General features: G+C 42.7%; 1 protein-coding gene across 1 annotated transcript; it reads right to left on the bottom strand.

The window, feature by feature from the left end:
* Nucleotides 1-1,368: 1,368 nt before the first annotated feature.
* On the bottom strand, nucleotides 1,369-24,582 carry LOC121989792 (cold-regulated protein 27-like). The gene is made up of 5 exons (XM_042544041.1): nucleotides 23,425-24,582; nucleotides 22,337-22,531; nucleotides 22,071-22,239; nucleotides 1,737-1,835; nucleotides 1,369-1,631 (listed from the first exon to the last, which is right to left on the bottom strand). The coding sequence occupies exons 1-5, from the start codon at nucleotides 23,515-23,517 to the stop codon at nucleotides 1,618-1,620; spliced, it is 570 nt and encodes a 189-aa protein (XP_042399975.1). The 5' UTR covers nucleotides 23,518-24,582; the 3' UTR covers nucleotides 1,369-1,617.
* Nucleotides 24,583-24,710: the final 128 nt, after the last annotated feature.

Below are 24,710 nucleotides of genomic sequence, written 5' to 3'. Positions count from 1 at the left end.
CAAGTAGAAGAGCATATTCTACTGCTACCTTTTGAAGTTCAGTCCACTTAATTTCTCTGGCTTTTCCCTGTGATTGAATGACACAATTCCAATCGGAGCGGAGGGGGCCTTCATGTGTGAAGTCTATTACACCTCAACACTATATTCTATGGTCATAACGATAGAACCAAATCTGATGATCTGTGCATCAACATCCTTAGCACGCTTGAGAGGGTCCTTAGTCAAGAACCGAGCCAGATTAAGCGTGGTCAAGTAGAAGAGCATCTTCTGTTGCCACATTTTGAAGTGCAATCCACTAAATTTCTCTGACTTTTCCCTGTGATTGAATGACACAGTTCCAATCGGAGCAGAGGGGGGCTTCATGTATGGAGTCTATAGCACCTCAACACTTTGTTCTATGGTCATCATAACAGAACCGAATTTGTTTCAAAATTGTTAAGCAATCTGCTGGAGGTTATGGACAATTAGTCAAATTTAAATACATAAAATTAAATTCTATTTATCTGTTAAAATGACCTGAGCTGATAATCTCAAGCTGTCAATAGGGGTTAGTTTCTGCCAAGTGCCGAGTACAGACTGGTTGAGTAGACAGAGAGGCCGAGGGACAGATAAGTTGAGCAGGCAGTATAGTCAGTCGGGCTGTGTGGCAGATCAGATAAAGCCGACTGAGTGGTAGATCAACCGAGTGAGCAGAGCGGTCAAACAGAGAGTCCGACCAGATAGAGCGGTTGATCGGGTAAAGTAGAGTAACCGATCGGGTGATTCAGTCGAGCGGGCTGAGAAGTTCAGCAGTCCGAGAGGCCGAGCGAATGTATGACCGAGTTGCCTAGCGAGTGAGTGATCAAGCGAGTGAGCGGCCGAAGGAATATTCGGCCAGTCGAGTAGAGCAACAGAGCGATTAAATGAGTGAACTGTCAAACGAACATGCAACCGAGCCGAAGAAGAGACTGAGTGAATGAGCGAACGGACGACCGGACAGGCAAATAAGTCCGACCAAGTCAGCAAGCGGCCGCCCGAATAGAGAGCTACATCTGTCCGCCAACTGGATAAAGAAGCAGCAGCAGACCACACGAGTAAAACTGGAAAACTAGAACCGAATATTTCCAGTTAATATTCTAGAGGATTCTTTCATTCAGATTCGACGTCACAGTCCAACTTCTCAGTGTGCGCGGATTTTCCTCGGCGAAGAAGGTCAAAGTACTTCTAGAAGCAGTAGCAATAAATGGGCCTGCCGATCTCGGCCCAGTCGGCAACATTGGGTCGAGATAGTCTTCTCATTGGGCCTGTATTTTTCTGGCCCAATAGAAATACAAAAAACTTGTTGCAGCAGCAGTGGATGGAAGGAGGAAAGTACGAAGTAAACTCCCAATTGCTTTGCGAATTATTACATCATATAGAGTAAGATTATTGTAGACTACTGCATTATGGATGTGACCAGAAATAGGAAGTTATATGGAACTAATACTGCAATCTCCAATCTAGTTCTTAATTATATGGCTGATAAACAATCTTAGGTGTTCTTCTGAAACTATGGTCCATTATGATGTGCGTCGAAAGCAACGTTCTCTTCCTTCCGAGGATATTATGATCCTCATCGGTGTCAATGCTACGAACATCCTAAGTAGAACTGTCTGCAAACACAGTAGAAAATGAGAGACTCAGTAACGATATCCTGGAACTAGGGAAAGCTAAATATCTGCAAATGCATTTACTAGAAGCAGTCGAGGTTTACTCATCTTTGACATGGGGTTCCACAGCATGGGATTTCGTCCTCTTGGCCGCTTGTTCTTCACTTGGTTCTTCAGAATCAATGTCGAAGTTCTGATCAGAGACTTCTGTAGAAAACCATGTTAATTTATATAAGTTTCACAAACTCTGTATCTCTTCTGTAAAGAAATCCTTTTAATAGTAAGATCTTTGTGAGATATTTCATATTTGGTGGGTTTATTTATAAATTGTACATATGAATATGAACAGAACCCGTTTAAGTGATCAAACTTAGGTTCATTAGGTTTCGGATTTACAGTTTATATAAGTTTCACAAACTTAGGTTCATTAGATATTTCCTTCATGATTTACAGTTTATGTTTTACTTTGTTATGCCATGCTTTCATAGAAATTGTTAGACAATCTTTCGGAAATTATGGAGAATTGGTCAAATTTAAATACACAAAATTAAATTCAACTTATCTATTGAAATGACCTAAGCTGATAATCTCAAGTTATCTGCAGGGATTGGTTTCTGCCAAGTGTTGAGTGCAGACTGGTCGAGCAGACAAAGAGGCCGAGCGGGCAGTATAGCCGACCAAGCTGTGTAGCAGATCAAGCAGATCCGATCGAGTGGTAGATCAGCTGAGCGGTCGAACAGAGAGTCCGACCGGGTAGAGCGGTCGATCGGGTAAAGTAAAGAAGCCGACTGGGTGGTTCAGTCGAGCGAGCTGAGAAGCTGAGCAGTCCGAGAGGCCGAGCGAATGTACAACTGAGTTGTCAAGCGAGCGAGTGAGCGGCCGAGCGAATATTCGGCCTATCGGGCAGAGCAGCAGAATGACTAAACGAGTGAATGGTCAGGCGGGCGTGCAGCCGAGCGGAGGAAGAGACTGAGCGAATGAGCGAACATGTGGTCAGATGGATTGAGAAGCCGAGTGACCGAGCGGACGACCGAGTGAGCAAGCAATCGGCTGGACAGAGAGGTCGAACAGGTGATGGATCGAGACCTGCGATGGTCGCAATTTCCTTGAAAGAAATTCGCCCCACCTCTAGATGTGCTTTGAGGTTTACTTGGGTCATCGGGGGCTAGTTTCTGCCAAGTGCTTAGTGCAAACTGGTCGAGCAGACAGAGAGGCTGAGCAGGCAAACCAGCCAAGCGAGTAGTATAGCCGACCGAGCTGTGTAGCAAATCAGGTAGAGTCGACCGAGTGGTAGATCAGCTAAGCGGGGAGAGCGGTCGATAGGATAAAGTAGAGTAGCCGACCGGGTGGTTTAGCCAAGCGGACTGAGAAGCTGACCAGTCCGAGAGGGCGAGCGAATGTGCGGCTGAGTTACCGAGCGAGCAAGTGGTCGAGCGAGTGAGCGGTCGAGCGAGCCGCTGAGCTAGAGACCGAGTGAGCGAGAGATCGACCGAGGGAGTATTCGGCCGGTCAGGTAGAGCAGCAGAGCAACCGAACGAGTGAATGGTCAGACGGGTGTGCAGCCAAGAGGAGGAAGAGGCCAAGCGAATGAGCGAACGGTTGGCGATGGATCGAGGCTTGCAATGGTCGCAGTTTCCTTGAAACAGATTTGCCTCACTTCCAGCTGTGCTTTGAGGTTTACTTGGGTCGTGCATTTCTCAGGATACAATGGCTAACCGTGATTTCCACCAAACACTGATGGTCACGGCAAACTAAGTGGTACCCGACTATTATCACGAGCACTCCACCGAGCAAGAGTTACACGACACAAGAGAAGGGGAACAGAGGTGGAGAGCTACTGCTTCTTTTTTGTATGTGTAACCTTTTTCGTAGTCGTAATCTCCTTATATAGGAGTTCAGGCCAATGAGCAACGTTAATGATCGTTTAATGATCATTATTCGTCAAGCTATGAAATGCCAACGTTTCGCTCAACTGCATTAATCTCTAATTAATGCATCATTACACCCTAAATAAGCAGCAAAAAGGTCTATGTGGTAAAATGTTGGTTATTCTACTTGGATAAATTTTACCTCGACCGATCCAACATTCGGCGCGCAGGTTATGCTCGCTCACGAGTCAACTTGGTTAAGTGCAATTCGGGCCCTAGATTTGCACCCCTTGCGCACCCACGCATGAGAGAGAGCCTCTCCCCATGTATTTGTTCACATCATCAATACATGTGAATCAATATAAACCAACTAAAATACCTTGAAACTTCCAATGTGGGACTAAAGTCTCATTCACAATGAAACATCTTTCCCATTCCACCTCTTCTCCATTAACATCACATATATCCAATAATCCCCCACATGAATGGAAATATAGTATGTGAAAACATTCAGCAGTTGAGTCCAGTATAGGATAAGTAGGTTTTACCCTTTGAACCTTCTCTTGTGAAGATCTGTTTACTTACTGGCTAACAGTAGACACGACGTTCTTGAACTGTTCTGCCATTTGTGCAACCATTGTCAAATCTTACCCAAGACTGTTCCTGATACAACTCAGTTCTCATGAGTGTGTTTGTTCTTGGCCATGAACACATCTGGTTCTGTGAGAAAGCTCTAAGAATTGTACCTTCAATTCTTTTCAAAGCTGTCCCATTTCTTTCTCACATAGGTGATATCTCGAGAGTACCCATCTACTCTTCTTGATTAATAAAAACCCATCGGCTTACTATGATATAGTCACTGTTTTATTGGGTTATCCCCCATAGTATGTCTAGTCAGTAAAAATTAGTTGTCCTTTTGAAACTAGTTCTTGGGATCTCCAGCCAGCATAGGTTGGATGTCCTTTGCACTGATCGCTGACAACTCTCTGTTTAACTCCTTGGTTAATAGATCTGTTAGGTTATCCTTTGACTTCACATAGTCAACAATGATAACTCCCGTTGAGAGTAGTTGTCTAATGATATTATGTCTACAATGTATATGTCTAGACTTCCTATTATACAGATGGTTATATGCCCGACCGATTACTGATTGATTATCGCAATATATGCAAATTGACGACATAGGTTTCAGCCATCTCGGAATATCTTCTAAGAATTAACGTAGTCATTCAGCCTCTTTACCATATTTGTCAAGAGCCACAAACTCAGATTTCATCGTGGTTCTGGTTATTACCGTTTGCTTAGAAGATTTCCAATAAATGGTTGCACCTTCCAAAGTGAATACATATCCACTCGTAGATTTAGAGTCTTTTATGTCAGATAGCCAACTCACATGGTTGTATCCTTCGATCACAACAGGATATCTCATATAATGCAGTCCATATTCACGAGTATACCTCAAGTACCTCAATACTCTTGTTATCCCTTTCCAGTGCTCAACACCGAGATTACTGGTGTATCTACTCAGTACCAAGTCTGGTCATGTACAACTCATTAGGTACATTAAATTTCTAATCACTCGAGAGTACTCTATCTGAGAGATACCTTTATCTTAATTTTTTGATAGATGTTGACTCATATATATCAGCGTTCATGCCAATGCAGTATCACCCTTGGTGAATTTCTTAAGAATCTTGTCCACGTAATGAGACTGACTAAGAACAAGTCCTGCTGTTGTTCTAAGAATTTTGATTCTTAGAATCACATCAGTTAAGCTCATGTCTTTCATGTCAAATTTTGAGTTCAACATATCTTTAGTGAATTTAATTATCTTATCATTACTCCCAATGATAAGTATATAATCTATATATAGGCATAAGATGACGTAATCATTCTCTGTGACTTTCATGTAGACACATTTATCACATTTATTAATCTTAAATCCACATTCCTTCATAGTATTATCAAATTTCTCATGTCATTACTTTGGTACTTGTTTCAAGCTATATAACGACTTCACCAGTCTATAAACCTTGTTTTTCTGTCCTGACATAGAAAACCCCTCAGGTTACTCTATATAGATTTTCTTTTCTAAATCCCCGTTTAGAAAGATTGGGGAATTCGTCCGATCGAGTGACCCATCTGCCAGATCGGCGCGGGGGATACCCGACCCGACACTACGACAGCTCGGCCAGATACCAAGCTTCCGACGCTCAAAAGGCTCAAGTATGGTTGAATGGAGGCCGAGCAGCCGTCCCGCTCGGCCGAATAGCGAACACATCCCTGACCAAGTATCGCTCCCTCACTCGCTTGACAAGACGGAGCCAGGATAGCAGACCATTGGCTGAGCGGGCGTCTCGCTCGACCCAGTCGTGATATCAGCCGGACGACAGATTGGCCGAGCGGCTTCCCCGCTCGGCCTAGTAACGGACAAAAGGAGCAGCTGGTGATATCCTTCTGGGAACTCGCGCTACTGGCAGACGACATGGTCAGGCGGAGGATCGTACGATAGAAGCTTCCGCTGTCTTGTCATAGATATGCTCGGGCTGTTAAGGTATGGTATCAGGGACGCTTTACTAACACATCCTTTCACGGTAAGCTTTGAGAAGCGTGCACGCCTCGACAAGCGTACATGCGCGCTCCCGGGGGCCTGTATAAGGAGCCCCAAAGCTTCATTGGAGATATGTTCATTACTGTAGCTACAGATACGCTGCTGCTCTTTTTCTATTCTCTACTTCATTCGCTTATCGACGGTGACTGACTTGAGCGTCGGAGGGCCATCGTCAGGGAACCCCTCCCTGGCTTGGCACTAACGACTTGTGGTTGCAGGCTTAGCTCGTTCGAGGTCCACGTCATCTTTAGTCTACATCCAGTCAACGTGAGCGTCATCTCCCCAGTGTCCATCGACTCGACTCTCGGACAGGATCAGATGTCTTTACATCCATCTGATGTATTTCGAGATTCAATAGAGCGACTATAACCAACAATACTTTAATGGAAGTTATTCTCGACATAAGAGAATACATATCAAAGTAATCAAGGTATTCTAGCTGTTGGTATCCTTTGATTACCAATCTGGCCTTATACTTATCAATTGTGTCATCTGATTTTACTTTCTTCTTGAAAATTCACTTGCAACCTAGTGGTTTACTTCCAGAAGGAAGATCCACAAGTTTCCAAGTGTGATTTTGCAAGATAGATTCTATCTCAGATGCAATTGTCTTTCTCCGGTGAGGTCCGTCAGAAGAGCTTACAACTTTAGAGTAACTTCGGCGCTCACTTTCCAACATGAAAGTAATAAAATATGATTCGTAGGTTTTTTCCACCCAAGCTCTTTTACTCCGTCTAGGCTCAACCTCAACTGGTCCATCATCTTCTTCACCTTGTGTTTCATATGCCCGTTTTGAGAAGCTACCATCCTCCCGGGTCTTATATGGAAACACATGCTCAAAGAACAAGGTATTTCTCGATTATATTATCGAGTTCTTGTGTATATCCGATATTTATAACTCATACAAAAAAATTGATACGCACTGCTGTTATGTGCATATCCAATAAATATGCAATCAACAGTCTTTGGTTCTATCTTAATCCTTTTCGGATCAAGCACCAACATTTTGGCAAGACACCTCCATATTCGTAAATATTTATAGGACGATTGTCTTTCATTCTACAACTCATAAGGTCTCTTATCTATTTTCTTACGAGATACCTTATTTAAAACGTAATTAGTTGTTAACATAGCTCCCTCATATGAACTCTGATAGTCCAAAGCTTAATAGAAGAACATTTATTATCTCTTTTAGAGTTCGATTCTTATGCTCAACAATTCTATTTTGCTGAGGAGTATAAGGAGTTGTTATTTCGTGTCTGATTCCATATTCAGTACATAACTCAGCGAACGGTGATACATATTCACTGTCTCGGTCACTTTGAACCACATTAATCTTTCTATTAAGTTGGTTTTCAACCTCATTCTTAGAGAGAGCAAATTTCTCTATAGCTTCATCCTTACTTTTGAGAAGATACACATAATAATATTTTATGTTATCGTCTATAAAAGTAATGAAGTATTTGTTCCTATCACATGTTGGAGTACCTTTGAGGTCACACACGTCGGTGTGAATTAGACCGAATGGTTCATTACTTCCTCAACATGTTGAAAGGATGGCTTTATCAATTTTGCTTCAACACAAATCTCACCCTTGTGTTTTGGGTTAAGGTGAAATATAGGTATGTTTTACATAGTTATTAATCTACGCAATACATTATAGTTAACATGTTCTAGTATGCAAAAAAAAAAAAGACTCAAGCATATAAGTGTAAGAGTTTTCATTTTTATTTATCTTAGGCTTAATGGTCATTACATTGAACTTGAACAACTCATCATATGCATAGCCTCTTCCAACAAATATTCTATTCTTGGACAGTACAACTTTATCTGACTCAAAGACAATGCGAAAGTCATGCTTGCTTAATAGTGATCCGGATACTAGATTCTTTCGAATCTCCATAACATACAACACATTGTTCAGTGTAAGGTCCTTGCTCAAGGTCATCTTCAGCACCACTTTTCCTTGGCCCATGATGTCTGAGGTCGCTGAGTTCCCCATTAACAACTTATCTCCATTAACTTTTTCAAAATTGTGGAGCAGCTCCTTATTGCATCAGACATGTCTGGTGGTTTCAATATCAATCCACCATTACCACGGGTTTGAACCTACCAGGTTCAATTCAGAGACCACGACGCAAAGGTCGTCCATTTTTGATTTCTCGTTCAGATTTACCTCTTGCTTCTTCTTCGACTTTCTGCACTCCGAATATTTGTGACCAATTCGGTCACAGCTGAAGCACTTCCCAGAGAACTTCTTCTGCTGATGCCTCCTCTAGGTCCCATCTTTAGGGATGGCAATGGGTCAGGTTCGGGTCGGATTCTATATCCTCCGTCCCCATACCCATCGGGTATAGGATCTCCGATGGGTATACCCATACCCATTAAAGGATCGAATATTTTCTATAGTTTTAATTTTTCTTCTTTCTATCCAAACACTTTACATGAACTATCTTTATGTTTTGGCACAAATTGGAGTTTGGCAAGTAAATTTTGCAATTACACCCAAAAAATTTTGCAATAGCCCCTATTGTAATTGCATAGTTGATGTAAAGTATTAAAATTTTCTTTAATATATGTATATATATTATCTAATCGGGTATTCGGGTCGGGTATCGGGTATTGATAGTCCCTCCATACCCTCCTCCATTCGGGTCGGGTATCGGATCCTCCATCGGGTTCGGGTGAAATTGTCATCCCTACCCATCTTGGAAGACTTGGGGTTCTTCCGTTTCGAGTTTTAACCATGTTAGACCACATTGGCTTTCACAGTAGTCTGAGAGAACAGCTTTCTCTCTGAACTCTTGTTGTCTTCCTCGATGCGAAGTCTAACAATGAGTTCCTTGACATTCATCTCCTTCCGCTTGTGCTTCAGGTAGTTCTTGAAACTCTTCCAGCCAGGTGGCAACTTTTGAATGATAGTAGCCACTTGGAAGGTTTCACTCAGAACCATCCCTTCTGAGTAGATCTCGTGCAAGATCACCTGAAGCTCTTGGACTTGGCTGATCACTGTCTTGGAGTCAACCATCTTGTAGTCCAACAATCGGCCCACAATGAACTTCTTAGCCCCAACATCCTCTGTCTTGTACTTCTTGTCCAGGGACTCCCATAGCTCCTTAGTCGTTCTCTTCATGCTATACATAGCATATAGCGAGTTGGCAAAGCAATTGAGGATGTAGTTTCGGCAAAGGAACTCAGAATGAGTTTATGCCTCTACTACACTAATGGTCTGTGCATCAGTATCCTTAGCACGCTAGGAAGGGTATTCGGTCAAGAATCGAGTCAGATTGAGTGTGGTTAAGTAGAAGAGCATATTTTGTTGTCATCTTTTGAAGTTCAGTCCACTGAATTTCTCTGGATTTTCTCTATAATTGATTGACATAATTTTAATCGGGCCAGAGGGGCCTTCATGTGTTGAGTCTGTTGTACCTCAACACTTTGTTCTATGGTCATCTCAACAGAACCAAATCTGTTTTAAGATGGTTAGACAATCTATCGGAGATTCTGGGGAATTAGCTGAATTTAGATACATAAAATTGAATTCAACTTATCTGTTGAAATAATCTGAGCTGATAATCTCAGGTTCCCAATGGGGGCTAGTTTCTGCCAAGTGCTGAGTGCAGACTGATCGAGCATATAGAGAGGTCGAGAGGGCAAACTGAGCAAGTGGGCAGTATAGCCGATTGGGCTATGTAGTAGATCAGACAAAGTCAACCAAGTGGTAGATCAGTTAAGTGAGCAGATCGATCGAACTGAGAGTCCGACCGAACAGAGCGGTCAATCGGGTAAAGTAGAGCAACTGACCGGGTGGTTCAGCTGAGCAGATTGAGAAGCTGAGCAACCCAAGAGGTCGAGTGAATGTGCGGCCGAGTTGCCGAGCGAGCGAGTGGTCAAGTGAGTGAGTGGCCAAGCGAACGAGTGGTCGAGCGAGTGAGTGGCCGAGCGAGAGAACGACCGAGGGAGCGAGTGGCTGAGGGAGTATTCGGCCGAGGGAGTATTCGGCCGGTCGGACAAAGCAGCAGAGTGACCGAATGAGTGAACGGTCGGGCAAGCTTGCAACCGAGCGAATGAGTGAATGGGCGATCGGACAAGCAAAAAAGTCGAGTGGTCGATCAAGTGAGCGAGCAGCTGGCCGGGCAGAGAGACTGAGCGGGCGATGGACTAAGGCCTGTGATGGTCGCAATTTCCTTAAAATAGATTCACCCCACCTCCGGCTATGCTTGGAGGTTTACTTGGGTCGTCTGTTTCCCAGAATACAACGGTTAACCGTGATTTCCACTAGCACTGATGGTCACAACGAACTGAGTAGTATCCGACTGTTATCACGGGCACTCCACCGAGCAAGAGTTGCACTTGCACGACAAAGAAGGAAGGGAACAGAGGTGGAGAGCGATTGCTTCTTTTTTATTTGTGTAACCTTTTACCTGTAGTCACAGTCTCTTTATATAGGAGCTCAGACCAATAGGCAACGTTAATGATCGTTTAATGATCATTATTCGTCGAGCTGTGAAACGCCAACGTTTTGCTCAATCGTATTAATCTCTAATTAATGCATCTGTTATCGAGTTTTGTGTGTTTTCATGAAGAACGTGAAGACCAGCGAGTGAATCGTCACTTCTTTGTTGAAAACCACCACATTTGATCTAATTTTAGGTCAAATCATGATTGTGTAATTGATTGCCTTGGTCGGACAATGGATTATCAAGCCTAATTATTACCAAGTCCAAAATTACAAACAAAATCATCTGGAATCGATTGACGTAATCGATCAATTGACCTTAATCGATTCAATTAGTTTGGTAATCAATTGGCTAATGAGGATCGAATACGGATCAATTCTTGTCGATTACAAGTTCGATCATAGATGTTTAATCGATTAAACACTTTAAAATCGAATACAAAAATGATTGGAAATGATCCGTCAATCGATTGAGAATTTTTCCAATCAATTAAAAACCTCGAGCCACTATAAAAAAATGTTATTAATCTATTAGATTTTTTTTAATCGATTAACAAGTTGAAATCGTGATAGATTCTATTAGAATTGATCAACCAATCAATTGATACTTTCAATTGATTGGGATTGATGTCTAATCAATCAACAGCCTTAAACTTGAGATAGAACTGACTATCAATGATTTCTAATCGATTAAAAGGTTAAAGGGTGATCGATTAAGATCGTTTTCATGATTAAGTTTGCTTTGTAATCTATTAAAAGAGTGATTTTACATGAAACAGCCCAATGTATGAATGCGAATCGATCGATTATTGGATTACATGATTAAGTGCAATGCATGTGAATCGATTAATGCATTGCATAACTAGATTAAACCCATTAAATAATAATATAATGTAAGTTTCTGGATCAATTGGAATAATAGATTAAAAATGCTTCAATTGATTATTATATGATATTAATTAATAAATCTAATTTTAAAATATTAAAGTTGATTAAATGATTATATGTTCGATTATAGTTTTGAATGTTTTCTTAGTTCTATCTTTAAAATGTACGTCCTATTAAGTTGAACTATTGTATCAGTTAAAAAAAAAATTACCTTATGTAAGTTTAGTATATTTTGTATTGATAGATGTATATTTATGCTAAAAATAATCGGCCCAAAAGAATATTACTTTTATATAAGATATACGTTTAAGTTAACTTACAATTATAAAATAAAATTTTTGTTTTGTTCAGATCATACACAAAATATGTCGTTCCAAAGGAAGACATTATATGACTTATGTGGCTGATTAAGGCTGTTGTGAGTTATAAACTAATATATAACTCATATAAAGTATCATATTATGCGCACAATGAGTTAGGCAAAAGAAGACACATTATGTAGCTAATTAAAGTTTGAGTTAAATGTGTTGGTACCCCAAGGTTATTTTGATGTTATCAAATAAGTTAGGTTAGGTCTTGTTATATTTAACCTTATGTTTAAGTGTACAGGAACTTAGGAGCACAGAGTGTCGGGTAAAAGACGCAGCTAGCGAGAAGGATGACACGAGAGAGAGTTGACGGGCTCGATGCGTCTGAGGGACGAGGAGCTGCGGAAGAGTACGCGGGCGGACGAGAAGGAGAGGCGCGCGACGTTTCTAAGGGATGAGAAGCCAGGAGCGGAAGCTTGCTCGAGAAGGCTGGAAGTTGGGTTCGGGTAAGCCCTATTCCGGATGGTTAAAATCATCCAAGCGAGCGGAGCCGAAGCGGAAGACTCGGACCGAAGCAAGCGGAGTCGAAGCTGGAGGCCCGGAGAGAAAGTCAACAAAATGTTGACTTTCCCCTTCGGGGCGCTTGGAACTAAAATTTTATCAAGATCGACGTGGACTTTGACCGACGCATCGGGGATAGAATTTTATCTCACTCCAAGCGTCTGGAACCCTTTGAGACACCCCGAGCAAGACTATATAAGCAGCCTTGCTCCCAAAGCTTCTAAACAACAAGAAATAGTGCAACAACACTTGTAGACGCTTTCTGTTTTGCTTAGCTTTCTTTTTCTATGCGTCCATTGCTGTAAGAGGCTTCTCCACCTGAAAGAGATTCTTAGTGCGATTCAACTGCTTTGGATTAACAACCTTCCCAGTTGTAACCAAGTAAATCTGTGAGCCTCATCTTTTTAGTTTATCTTTTATTTTTATGCAAGTGTTTGTTTAAGTTATAAGCCGAGGAAGGTACTTTTGTTTGTTTTTGTACAGGGATATTCACCCCTCTAGTCGGACGCCAAGGGTCCTAACAAGTGGTATCAGAGCAAGGACGATTCAGGAGGACTAACCACCGATCGAAGCACTGAATCGATGGACGGACCAAGCATATATCCACCGAAATTCGAGGGGGAGTTCATGAGTTGGAAAAAGAGAATGCAGGTATTCTTTAAAACCGATTTTGAATTACTTTTAATAATGAAGTTCGGTTTTGTAATACCCGAAGGTAAGATAGAATACCAGTGGACAAAGAAGGAGCAGGTCGACTACGTGACAAACGACAAAGCAGAGTTCCATCTGCTGAGCGTCCTACCGGCGCAAGAAGTCCATCGGATCGACCCCTACAACTCAGCAAATGAGCTTTGGCAGAAGTTTCTTGAGCTGCACGAATGGACGTCCGAAGCCAAGCTCACAAGACGGGACTTACTTCGCAACCAGCTCACCAACCTTCGATTTGAAGAAGACGAAACCATTGCACACCTTCACTCGAGGATTAAAGAGCTCATCACCAGATTTTTGAATCTCGGAGAAAAGGTAAGCAACCGAGATTCGCTAAGGTACGCTCTTAATACTTTCCCTAGAAATACGAATTGAGCATCATTAGTAGATGCCTATAATATCTCTAAGGATTTAGAATCTGTTACCTTAGAAGAGTTATTTTCAACTTTTGAAGTCCATGAATCGAGATGTGCAGATTTAAAGAAGGGGCCGAAGCACAATATTGCTCTCAAGGCGAAGATGGATGAACAAGAGTCAGAATCTTCTTTCTACGACGAGGAAACAACGATGATGGTAAATCAATTTAAAAAGTTATTTAAATCTAGAAAATCTAACCATCTGCAGGGTAGAAAGAGAAGAAAAATCATATACTACCACTGCGATGAAGAAGGGCACGTTAAAGACAACTGCCACAAATTGAAGAACAAGGATAAAGGAAAGAACAAGAAGCCCATCCAAGCGAACATGCATAAAAACCTGAAGGCAACATGGAACGAAACATCGTTTGAATCAGAGAATGAGGCCTTATCCGGACTTGCGTTAATAGCAAGCTATCAAGACGACGAAAACGAAGCAAGCTCGTCCGAAATGAGCATCGATGAAGGGGGAGTGTACTGCTACAACGTCATGCCGTTCGGACTCAAGAATGCTAGAGCCACTTACCAGAGGCGGATGAACAAGGTATTTTGACAGCAGATTGACCGTAATATGGAGGTATAAGTCGATGACATATTAATAAAATGTCTCCGAGCTGCTAACCGATACGCAGATATCGAGGAGACCTGCCGAACGTTGAGGGCTTATGGAATAAAACTAAATCCGAGTAAGTGTCTGTTCGGCGCAAAGAGTGAGCGCTTCCTGAGTTATATCATCACCGAGTGTAATCGGGCATTGGAAGAGCTTAAGGAATATCTTAACTCCTTGCCTGTATTAACTAAGCCAATTGTTGGTGAGCCACTCTAGATCTATTTATCATCCAACGAGTATGAGGTTGGGTCGGCTATAGTTAGGCAGAACGACCAAGAGCAATAACATGTATACTTTTTAAGTCATATATTGAAGGATGCAGAGTCTCGCTACACCGGTCTGGAAAAATTAACTTATGCTTTGATTCTCGCCGCTTAGAGGCTTCGTCCATATTTCCTCCCACACTCAATCATCGTGCTGACTAACAACTCCTTGGGACGGGTCCTCAACCCCGAGGTATCAAGAAGACTAATCAAATGGATGGCCGAGCTGAGCGAATTCGACATACAATATCAATCTTGAGAGACAATCAAGGCTCAAGCCTTGGCGGATTTTGTCATAGAGGTCCAGAATGTAGAACTGGAGGCAACGTGGAAGATATATGTTGACGGTTCGTTCACTCGGCAAGGTAGCAGAATCAGCATATTGCTCATCTCATCATGGGAAGACCAGATGCAACTTACCGTTTGGCTTGACTACCGCGCCACCAATAATGAAGCTGAGTATGAAGCATTGATAGCCGACCTACAGGCAACCCGACATGTGGGAGCTGTTGAAGTCCTTATCCACTTGAACTCTCAGTTGGCCGCTCAACAGTTATCCGGGAGGTTCGAGATAAGCAATGCCCGACTCAAGCTCTATGCGGAAGCCTTCGAAAAGCTGCAGACCAACTTTCAGGAGGTCATTATACAAAAGATCCCCCGATTAGAGAACCAGATGGCAGATAAGTTGGCAAAATTTGTCAGTTCGTTATCACCAATCGTCATAGGGCAGCTGATCGAACAGGTCTCGCTCGTGGCACATATTGACTGAATTGAAGGAATGACCTTCCCGAACGACTGGATGACGGCTCTGATAGAGTTTCTGCGATCGGGAGTTATAAGAGAGTCTTCTCCAGGTCCCTACTCAAATGCGTCGGATCGGAAGATGTCAAATACATCTGCGGGAGGTGCACCAATTCCTGCGGAGGCCATCCGAGCGGCCGTGCGTTAGCTCGAAAGATACTCATATCCAAATATTTTTGGTCGACCCTCCAAGAAGACACCGCTTGGACGATAGCCATCTGCTTGTCCTACCAAAAGTATCACAACCTTCCGCACCAACCAACCGAGGAAATGAATGTGTCCACAATATCTTGCTCGTTCGACCAATGGGGCATGGATATCGTTGGATCATTCTCTATGGCGACAGGTTAGTGGAGATTTTTGCTCGTCGCTGTGGACTACTTCTTAAAGTGGATGGAAACCGAGCCACTTGTAAGAATAACTGAGCATATGGTCATTAAATTTGTTTGGCAGAACATCATATATCGGTTCGGCATCCCACGCCGGCTCATATTAGATAATGGGAGACAATTCGCCGGTCAAAGGCTCAGAGAATGGTCTGTGCTATAGCATCGAGCAGGCCTTCACCTCTATGGCTTACCCCCAGAGCAACAAATAAGCCAAAGTTGCCAATTGACAAATCCTCAGACTTCTATGCGCTCGGCTCGACCACGCCGGAGGTAACTGGGTCGATGAGCTCCCCAATGTGTTGTGGGCCCTTCGCACGACCCCGAAGGAGGGGACCGGTGTAACCCCCTTCCACATGGTATACGACGGCGAAGTAGTCGTCCCCGTGGAGGTCGGAGTAGAATCCGATCGGGTGCAGTACTACGATGAAGGAAACGTTGAACAGAGGCTCATGGAGCTCGACTTGGTGGACAAAATGCGAGCTAAAGTAGTTGTTCGGCTAACTGCGTACCGGCAACGGATGAAACAGAACTACAATCGGAGGGTGATCTCGTGAGGAAGAAGGTGAAGCCGGTTGGCGACGTCACCAAGCTCGAAGCCCCATGGGCGGAACCTTTCAAGGTCGTGTAAAAGCTTCACTCAGGCGCCTACTACTTGGAGGATGAGGAGGGAAGGTAGCTCGAGAGGTCGTGTAGCGCGAATTATCTCCAACCCTATAGGGCTGAATGAGAGGTGCGCGAGTGAATACATGTATTTTTGTATGTTTCCTGAACGCAGGACAAATATGAATAAAAGCGAAGAATGCTACTCTTCAGATGTGTCTTCCCCAACAGTCGAACGACGACCTTAAACTCTGATCTACATCAACGGTCGAGCAACGACCTTAAACCCTGGTCTACATCAACAGTCGAGCGACGGCCTTAAACCCTAGTCTACATCAACGGTCAAGCGACAACCTTAAACCCTGGTCTACATCAACGGTCGAGCGGTGGCCTTAAACCCTCGTTTTCCCCAACAGTCGAGTAGCGACCTTAAACCCTGGTCTACATCAACGGTCGAGCGATGACCTTAAACCCCCGTCTTCCCCAACGATCGAGCGGCGACCTTAAACCCTCGTCTTTCCCAACGGTCGAGAGGCGACCTTAAACCCTCGTCTTCATCAACGGTCGAGCGGCGACCTTAAACCTTGGTCTTCACCAACGGTCGAGCGGCGACCTTAAAACCTCATCTCTATAAATGGTCAAGCGACGATCTTATAACTCAAGAATGATGAACGATCGACCACAAAATAGAGTGACCGTTCGGGACTATTCTTCAAAATACTTCCATCACCAATCGGAAGGTCACAGAATCATAATGAGCAATCCTAAGAACAAAACGGATCGATCGACTGGATAGACTAGTCGTTGCCGATCGGAGGAATCACGAGGCCACGAGCTTATGCAATGTTCGAAAGACGAGTTGAAAAAAACAAATACTAGAAGAAGATAACGCTTAGCCGAACGGATAAACATTCATTGAAACTTCAAAATTTTACAAAGGCGAAACTCTCAACCTCACTCAAGGTAATCTAAGACATCATCGGGCAGCAATTCAGTCAACTTGTTCCGACTGATGACCTTACTCGATAAAACAACAGAGACGTAGCCGTCTGCTTGGAGTTGGCCGAACGTGTTGGATTTTTCTGGCCGCAAAAACCACTTTTTGCATTGCGGAAACTCCGAAACCCCCATGCCACAGATCCATGAGAAGAAATAAAATTACGTAAAACTTTCACATACGAGTTTTCTATGCCTAGATCTACTTTAGATCTACAAGATAAGAGTTTTACCCTTGATGCGAAGCCCTTCGCAATCCCGCTCGTCCAAGGTTCGTCGCCGGATCTCGAGAGTATCAAAGTAGATACTCCTCTATGTGTATCCACACAAGCAAGAGATGGAGAGACCAAACAAAAAGGTGTGCTAGCACCTTTTAGGGTTCGACCAAGGGAGGAGAGGGGGAGAAGAGAAGAGCTTGAGGAAGAAGATGACTTGAATGAAAAATCAATTCAAGGTTGTAACTCCACTTAAGTGGCCGGCCACCTTTGGAAAAGGTTTATATACTCCATGGAATTTCAAGAGTCAAAAACTCTTGATCTCCCTCATAAGGTGGCACACACATGTGCTAGCCTTGATGATGTGGCACATCACCATTAGCCACTTAATGCCAACTCACCAATGAGGTGGCAAATGGTCAAGTCAAACTTGACCCTTCATCTTCCTCTCAAGTCAAGTCAAACTTGACCACTTCTCTCCCTTGGTTGATTTAATCTAACCATTGGTTCAAGTCAATTTTAATTTAATGAATCTATATTCATTGAATTAAATTAATTAAATGAGTCTAAGTCCAAATTAGACTCACTTAACACATTAACCAAATTGAGTCCAACTCAATTAGCCTAATTTGGATTACTCTTAATCCAATTTGGTTCATCACATGAACCTAATTCTTTAGGTTCATCAAATGAACCTAATCTCCATCTAATTGCCCTTTGTGTGTGACCCTATAGGTTCTTATAACGTTAGTAATGCTCCTAAACCCATTTAGAAGCATAAGTAATGAGCGGTATCTAGCAACACATCATTACTACCCAAGTTATAAGAATGTTGAGATCCAACATCATCTTGTGACTACTAATTGTGACTCTTCACAATATATGACAAGTGTCCTTCTATTCTAGACATCTAGATTGATCAATATGAGGCATAGACCGTGTCATCCTCTAATCAATCTAAATCTTGAACTCCAAGTAGACTCACTCGATCAAATGAACTCAATATCTTATATTGACTCATTTGGGCATGACCATGCACTTAGTGGTCTCACTCTATCAAGAATATCGATGTCTCTCCCGTCATATAGGAGGGATAGATCCCATTTACATCACTCACATCCCTCCGCATAATTTATTACATACCCGGTAATCGCCTTTATAGTCCACTCAGTTACGGGTGACGTTTGACGAAGCCAAAGTACGTAACTCCTTATGTAGGGAACCATGGTGACTTCAGGTCCAAGGACTAGTAGTCATACTAATAGCCACATGAGAAAGTATATGACACTCATATAACGATCCACGATACTTTCTCATGGCGGGTCATTCAGTATACATTCTCCAATGCATACCCATGTGTCAACTTGATATCTCCACATCCATGACTTGTGAGATCAAGTCATCGAGTTGACCTACATGCTAGTCTCGTCACATTAACATTGTCCCTGAATGTTAATACTTGACTAGGAATGATTAAGAGCAGTGTTCCTTATATCATCTCACTATCGGTTCAACTAACCAATTGATATAGGTAAGAACCCTCTACTCAAGAACGCTATTATACTTAGTTATTTGGCACCAATATAAGTAAGTTAAATAACAAAAAACAAATGTCTTTATTTATATACAAGAATATGATACAATGAGTCCATATAACAATTATCAAATGATTGGCTCTAGGGCTCTAACTAACAGAATGTCCCTTCTATTGCCAGGTCGAACAAGCGCAGTGCCCAGTCGGTGACCTTGTCGTTGAAAGCGTCCGAGCGGATGTATTTCCTCTTCATAGTCTCAAACCGCTAGGCTCGACATCTTGATAAGTTTTCAAGGTCGATCGGGAGGCCTCCAGCTCATCCTTCGCGGTGGCCAACTCATCATTTTTTGCGGAGAGTTGGCCTCGAAGGGCAGTTTCTTTGAGCTTCTTATCGAGAGCCTGAACCTTTTTATTCTTCAGGTTCAGGTCTTCGATGGCCCGGAGCTTCCTCGCATTAGTTGATTCGATCTTGGCATCAAAGGTGTTGACTTGCTTGTTATGCCGAGCCAGCAGAGAGGCCTGCTCTGCGCTCTTTCCCCGCTCGGCCTCTAGCAGCTCGGTGCTTTTTGCCAGATCGGCCCGCAGCATAGCCACCCCAGCATTCGTCTGCCCCTGAGAGGCGGAGGATTGACCGCTCGACGCCTTCAGCTTCTTGACTTCCTCCTCTAGAAAGGCGAGCCTCTGGCACATGGCCAGACTCTTTACCCAATACTGCGAATAACCAGGAAAATATAAACGTTGAGCAGAGATAGATTAAGAAGAATACAATACTTACCCCAGTGGACATCTGGGTGTGGTTCTCTGCAAGTGCCTTCGGAGGCATCATCGCTGCACGGGCTCGGGTGTCAGCCGATATTTGTGCGAGCAACCCCTGGATAAGTATTTGGTGCTCGGGGGCTCGAGATTCAGCACTAGCCGACTTGTGCCATTCCTTGGTCAGAAGATGAAGAACCACCGTTATATGGCGCTGGCCGCTCACGGCTGATTGAGCAGAGGTCGCTCGGTCGGACGGTCGGGACGAGGATGCCAGACGGATGCCAGATTTCTTGATCTTTGATGGTGGTGGCATGAAAGCCACTGGCAACGCGCAGAGAGTCCCTTGCGGCAGACCGAATAACGAGGGCATCCGATCAGACGACGTGGGGGTCGTAGTTTCTTGAACTGGAGCGGGGGTCGAAGTTTCAACATGTTTAGCGGACCGCGCCACCGAGGATGTGGAGCGTAATGAAGACTTCGCCCGGTGCCTCTTACACCTGATCAGCGGCTCTCCTAAGGAGGCCGAGCTCGACGCCCCCTCAACTTGAATGACCGGAAGTCGTTCGGAGGAAGGTGTTCGGCTGGCTGCCCCTCCACTCACCAAGACTGGAGCCGCTTCGCTCTCGTCTTGTGGATCTTCTTGAGAGTCGACCAGCTGCAGACCGCGGCTCTCCAACTCCTCCATAGTCGCCTCATTGATCGCGGCATCCGCAAGCTTGGCCTTGTCGACTAGACGCACGCGCAGCATGACTTCAGCTGTAAAATAGGAAGAAAAATCAGTTAGAATCAAAGGAAGGAGTGAATAAGTCGCATACCTAGGCTGGATGAAAGTCGGGTGCGGATCGGACTCAAGCCGAAAATGTAGAGGACGCCCTTCAGCAGCAACTTGTGGATGTCATATTTCTGACCGACCAACATTGAAGCTGCGTTGAGGTATTCCGACCGACTCTTATACTATTTCAAGAGAGGTTGACTCGCCACTTCGAGCTACCAGTGGGTCGGGAAGTCTGACCGCTTGGGAAGGCATACAAAAAAGAATTATCCCTCCAATGCTTGTTGGAGGTCAATATTTTGTCAAAGAAAACTAAGCCCACTCGGGCTTGGAAAAGAAAAGTCCCCGGCTCAGACAATTTCGGATAATAAAAATAGTGAAAAATCCGAGGAGTGAGAGGAATGTCGTACAGGCGGAATAGAACAACTACCCTGCATAGCAATCGAAAGGAGTTCGACACTAATTGATGAAGGGAGATGCGTAAGTATTTACAAACGGCGAGAAAGAATGGGTGAATAGGAAATCGCAGACCGACGGTAAACTGATCCCTAAAGAAACAAAGACAGCCGGGCAGCGGAGAGTTTGACCGATCGGAAGGAGAAGGAAGAACAACTTTGTATCCAGAAGGAAACTCAAAGGCGATTGTCAGACTCTCAGCGTCGTTAGCGTCAAACCTGGACTCGGTAGATGTGTACCAAAGCCCAGGGACGCCGACAGGCAGCTGTGAGGAACTCGTCATCGCAAAAAACAAAGGCAGCGAAAGGATGCGAGGAGAAGGAAGCCTACTGGAAGAATATCGCCGGAACACAGACAAAGAAATGCCGAAAAACTCGAAGATGGGGAAGTGTAGAGGAAGAAGGTGATATGCGATTGGAAGGAATCTAACTGGAAGGTCGCTGGAGGAGCAGGAAAGGAAGAATATCACCGGAGAATAGAGACGGAGTATCGCCGAAGAGCTCGAAGACGGGAATGCGAAGGAGGAGAAGGCGATGCGGCCGGGCTTATAAGCCTCGGGGTTGGCCGACCAGAGCCGTTCGATCTAGGTCGCGAAAACCTAGGTAGAAATCTGGCCTTTGAATTCGAAACACCAAAGGTCACATTGTCAAAGGATATCCTCCTATCACGTCAGGCATGCGGCGGCGGGGGGCGGGACACGTGACACCTTGCCACGGGCCGACATTTAATAGAGGGAAATTAAAAGGCATGGGGGTGCGCTCAGCCATAATACGTAGGGATTTGCACAATTTCTCAGAAATATGGGTAACGTAAGCCCGGATCACGCTGACCCAAAGAAGCCTAAGTATGAATATTCGTTGTATCGATCAACTTAAGGGAGCATACCTATGACCGAACAACAATCTTCAATCGAAAAATTAACTAGTGTTATAAAGTTGGACTCAACTACACGTACTGTTGAAAAATTGACTAGTATCAATGTGTAATATTTTCCACGATATGATGCCAAAAAGTATCTGCTATATGGAATGGGCAAGGTTTCTTATTTTAGTTACAATATTGTTAGTATCATAATGTACTGAGAAAATAAATTAGCTCGTAATTTTCTCTGTTTCTAAGTCATGTGTTCATAGTAAATAATCATGTGGAGATCAGTATCGTATTGAAGAAGAATATCAAAGGAAATAAACAGAGCAAATTTAAAGTCACCACAACTAGTTTGAAGTAGAACCTGCAATATTTCCTGCATAATGCTGTCTTGGCATGTGCGAAGAGTCGGCCTGTTTTTGATTTGTGTTTGCATTGAGTGAAGGCATTGCTCGATTTATGAGTTCATTCTTCATCTCAAATTGTGTCCTTTTCCTCACAAAGTTATGTGAACTTGTACCGAGAAAGTCAAACTACACGCGATCAACAAGAAGGATTGTGAATGGTTAATCGAAAAGTAAAATCTCCCCCTCATAAATTTTCTATGAAAAAGAAATCTGGCTTTAAAACCTGGCAAGAGAACTGGCAGAAGTTGGAAGTTGAACCTAACTTCTTCATAGGTTTTGGTGGCAGAAAATCAAGGAGATCACTTGATCCATTCTCATTGTTGTATAACTGATTAAGGAAAGATGATTCCATGGAGTTCAAATATAAATTATGCTTCTCATCAGTCCATTTTGTGGGTAGAAAGAGAGCTTGATAGTCCTGGAAGCAAACACAACTTCATCTGGGAATTGTTAAACAATCAAAAACAAGTTGTGCATCCATCAAAGTGAGAAAGAAACAGATGTAAATACACCAACACAGTAGGTATTTTCTCCATAGCTGTGAAAATCTTCCCAAGTTAATCATGTAAGATCTACAACAAGATAAAATCAAATTGCAATTTTTTTTTTTTTAAAAAAAAGTTACCTTGATTCTCCATAGCTTGTTCTTTCTTGTTTTTCGCTTCTTCGACAATCTTCTATGAGTCAAAAACCACCCATTCCCACACACACACACACACACACAACACAACACAACACAGGAAGAGTGGATCTTAGACCTACACGGTTTCCATGACATCAAGATCATCAAGATAAGATGAGATATGCTTTAACCCAACTCAATCACACTGTATGGATTAACACTTCGTGGTCATCTTCTACGGTACAATTTTGATCAACCAAAACGAAGCATTAGTTAATATTAGCCCGCAATTAGGTAAAATTCCAACATTATATCATCAGTCAGCTTAAATTCGTGTGTTTGTGTGCGTGTTAAAAAGGCTTAAATCTCTGCTACTCGTGTCAGGTGTTTTCTTTTGTTCATTTGTATTCATAAATTAATTAAAAAAAGGTTGAGATTTGATCTGTCGGTTCAACCTAGGGTTCATCCGTTAAAGAGCGGTACGATCAAATCTTTAGAAGCATGCGCAACCCTAAACTTCTACAACCACTCCTGAAACAGATTCCAAATCACAGTCACAAAATTTCACAAACAAAAGAACAAATCCTACGGTTTTCAGAGCAAAATCAGGCTCTCGAGTGTTAGACGATTAAAACATGGAAGAAATCTTGAAACAGGGAGAGGAGGAAGGAGGTCGAATGCAAACTTACACTTTTGACGCTATCATCACTGCCGCCGGTCGCCTCCCCGGAGCCCTCCTGCCGCTCGTCGGAAACCTCCGTCGGAATCTCTTCGTCGTCCATTGAAGATTTTTCACGTTGATTTGGAGGAGGGAGATGCAATGGAGAGATGAGAAGGCAGGCAGAGGAAGAGGAAGGGAAGAGGCAAGGAAAAAGGTCAGACCGAACTCCGAGTTGGCACGACCTTTTCAGACACGTGGCGCAAAAAGTGCAACGGCCTACTATTACGCTGCAAAATATCAAGAGGAGATATACCAATTGGGTCCATCCGAGCCGTTCATCAGATGGAACTTTACCTTTTGGCCCCTGTTGTTTTTTGTTTCTCAGTTTGGTCCTACAGTTCGCCTAACAATTGTCAGATTTTTTATCCAATAGTTTCACTGATGTGAAAATTTTATTTTACTCCCTCAGATTTTTTTATGTGGTTATGTGCGATTATTTTTAAAAATATATATAACAAATATTACAACACAAATGCTCAAACAAAAAAATAATAAAGGAGTTGTCAAAATTCACGGCCAACTTGGTAAAATTTCTTGAAGTTGGAGGGACTAAAAAAGGTTTCTTTTCTAAATAGTAGGCCTGTCGGATCCAATTTGAAGGTTAGGTATCTACATAGTTTCTAAATATTTTAATTTACATTTTATAATTTCAATTTGTTCTTTAAAAAAAATAAATCAAATTTAAGCCACTTAATGCTTTTAGTCGATAGGCTTGTTTTCGATCTAATAGGGCTTCTACTTAGTGTTTGTCCTGGTATATTAAATAAAAACCTTCTAAACTATGATTATATTTTCCTAAAGCTAAAACCATTCACTTCCCTTGCCTCATTTTCATCATGCTTCAATATATGTGGGTACTTGTCATTATCATTGCCAACCTTGACAATAAAAAAGTGAATAAAAGGACATCCTAGTACACAAGCTCCCGTATCCCGTCAATATGAAGTTTCGAGAAAGAATCTATTATACGCATTCTCACTCTATTTTACAAAAAAATATTTTTAATACTCATCTTTAGATCACAAGACAACAAGTTTATAGTTAAGTTTAAACTCTTCTTTAAAAAAGTGATATAATAAATTAAATATTTAACAGTAAGGAACATGGAAGATAATTTTTCTGAATCCAAATGGAAGAGGATATGGAGGAACTACCGATAACGGATCTGAATACTCGATTAAATAATTAATATATATATATATATATATATATATATATATATATATATATATATATATTAAAGATTTTTTTAAA

Source organism: Zingiber officinale, chromosome 6B, assembly GCF_018446385.1.
Source record: "Zingiber officinale cultivar Zhangliang chromosome 6B, Zo_v1.1, whole genome shotgun sequence".
Lineage (NCBI taxonomy): Eukaryota > Viridiplantae > Streptophyta > Magnoliopsida > Zingiberales > Zingiberaceae > Zingiber > Zingiber officinale.
This window is presented reverse-complemented; position numbering and strand designations above follow the sequence as displayed.

Coding starts and splice junctions, on each gene's coding strand:
- LOC121989792 (XM_042544041.1), bottom strand. CDS start 23,517: ATGGACGACGAAGAGATTCCGACGGAGGTTTCCGACGAGCGGCAGGAG. Junction 22,532..23,424: donor GTGATGATAGCGTCAAAAGT/GTAAGTTTGCAT, acceptor GTTTGCTTCCAG/GACTATCAAGCTCTCTTTCT. Junction 22,240..22,336: donor TCTGCCAGTTCTCTTGCCAG/GTTTTAAAGCCA, acceptor GATCGCGTGTAG/TTTGACTTTCTCGGTACAAG.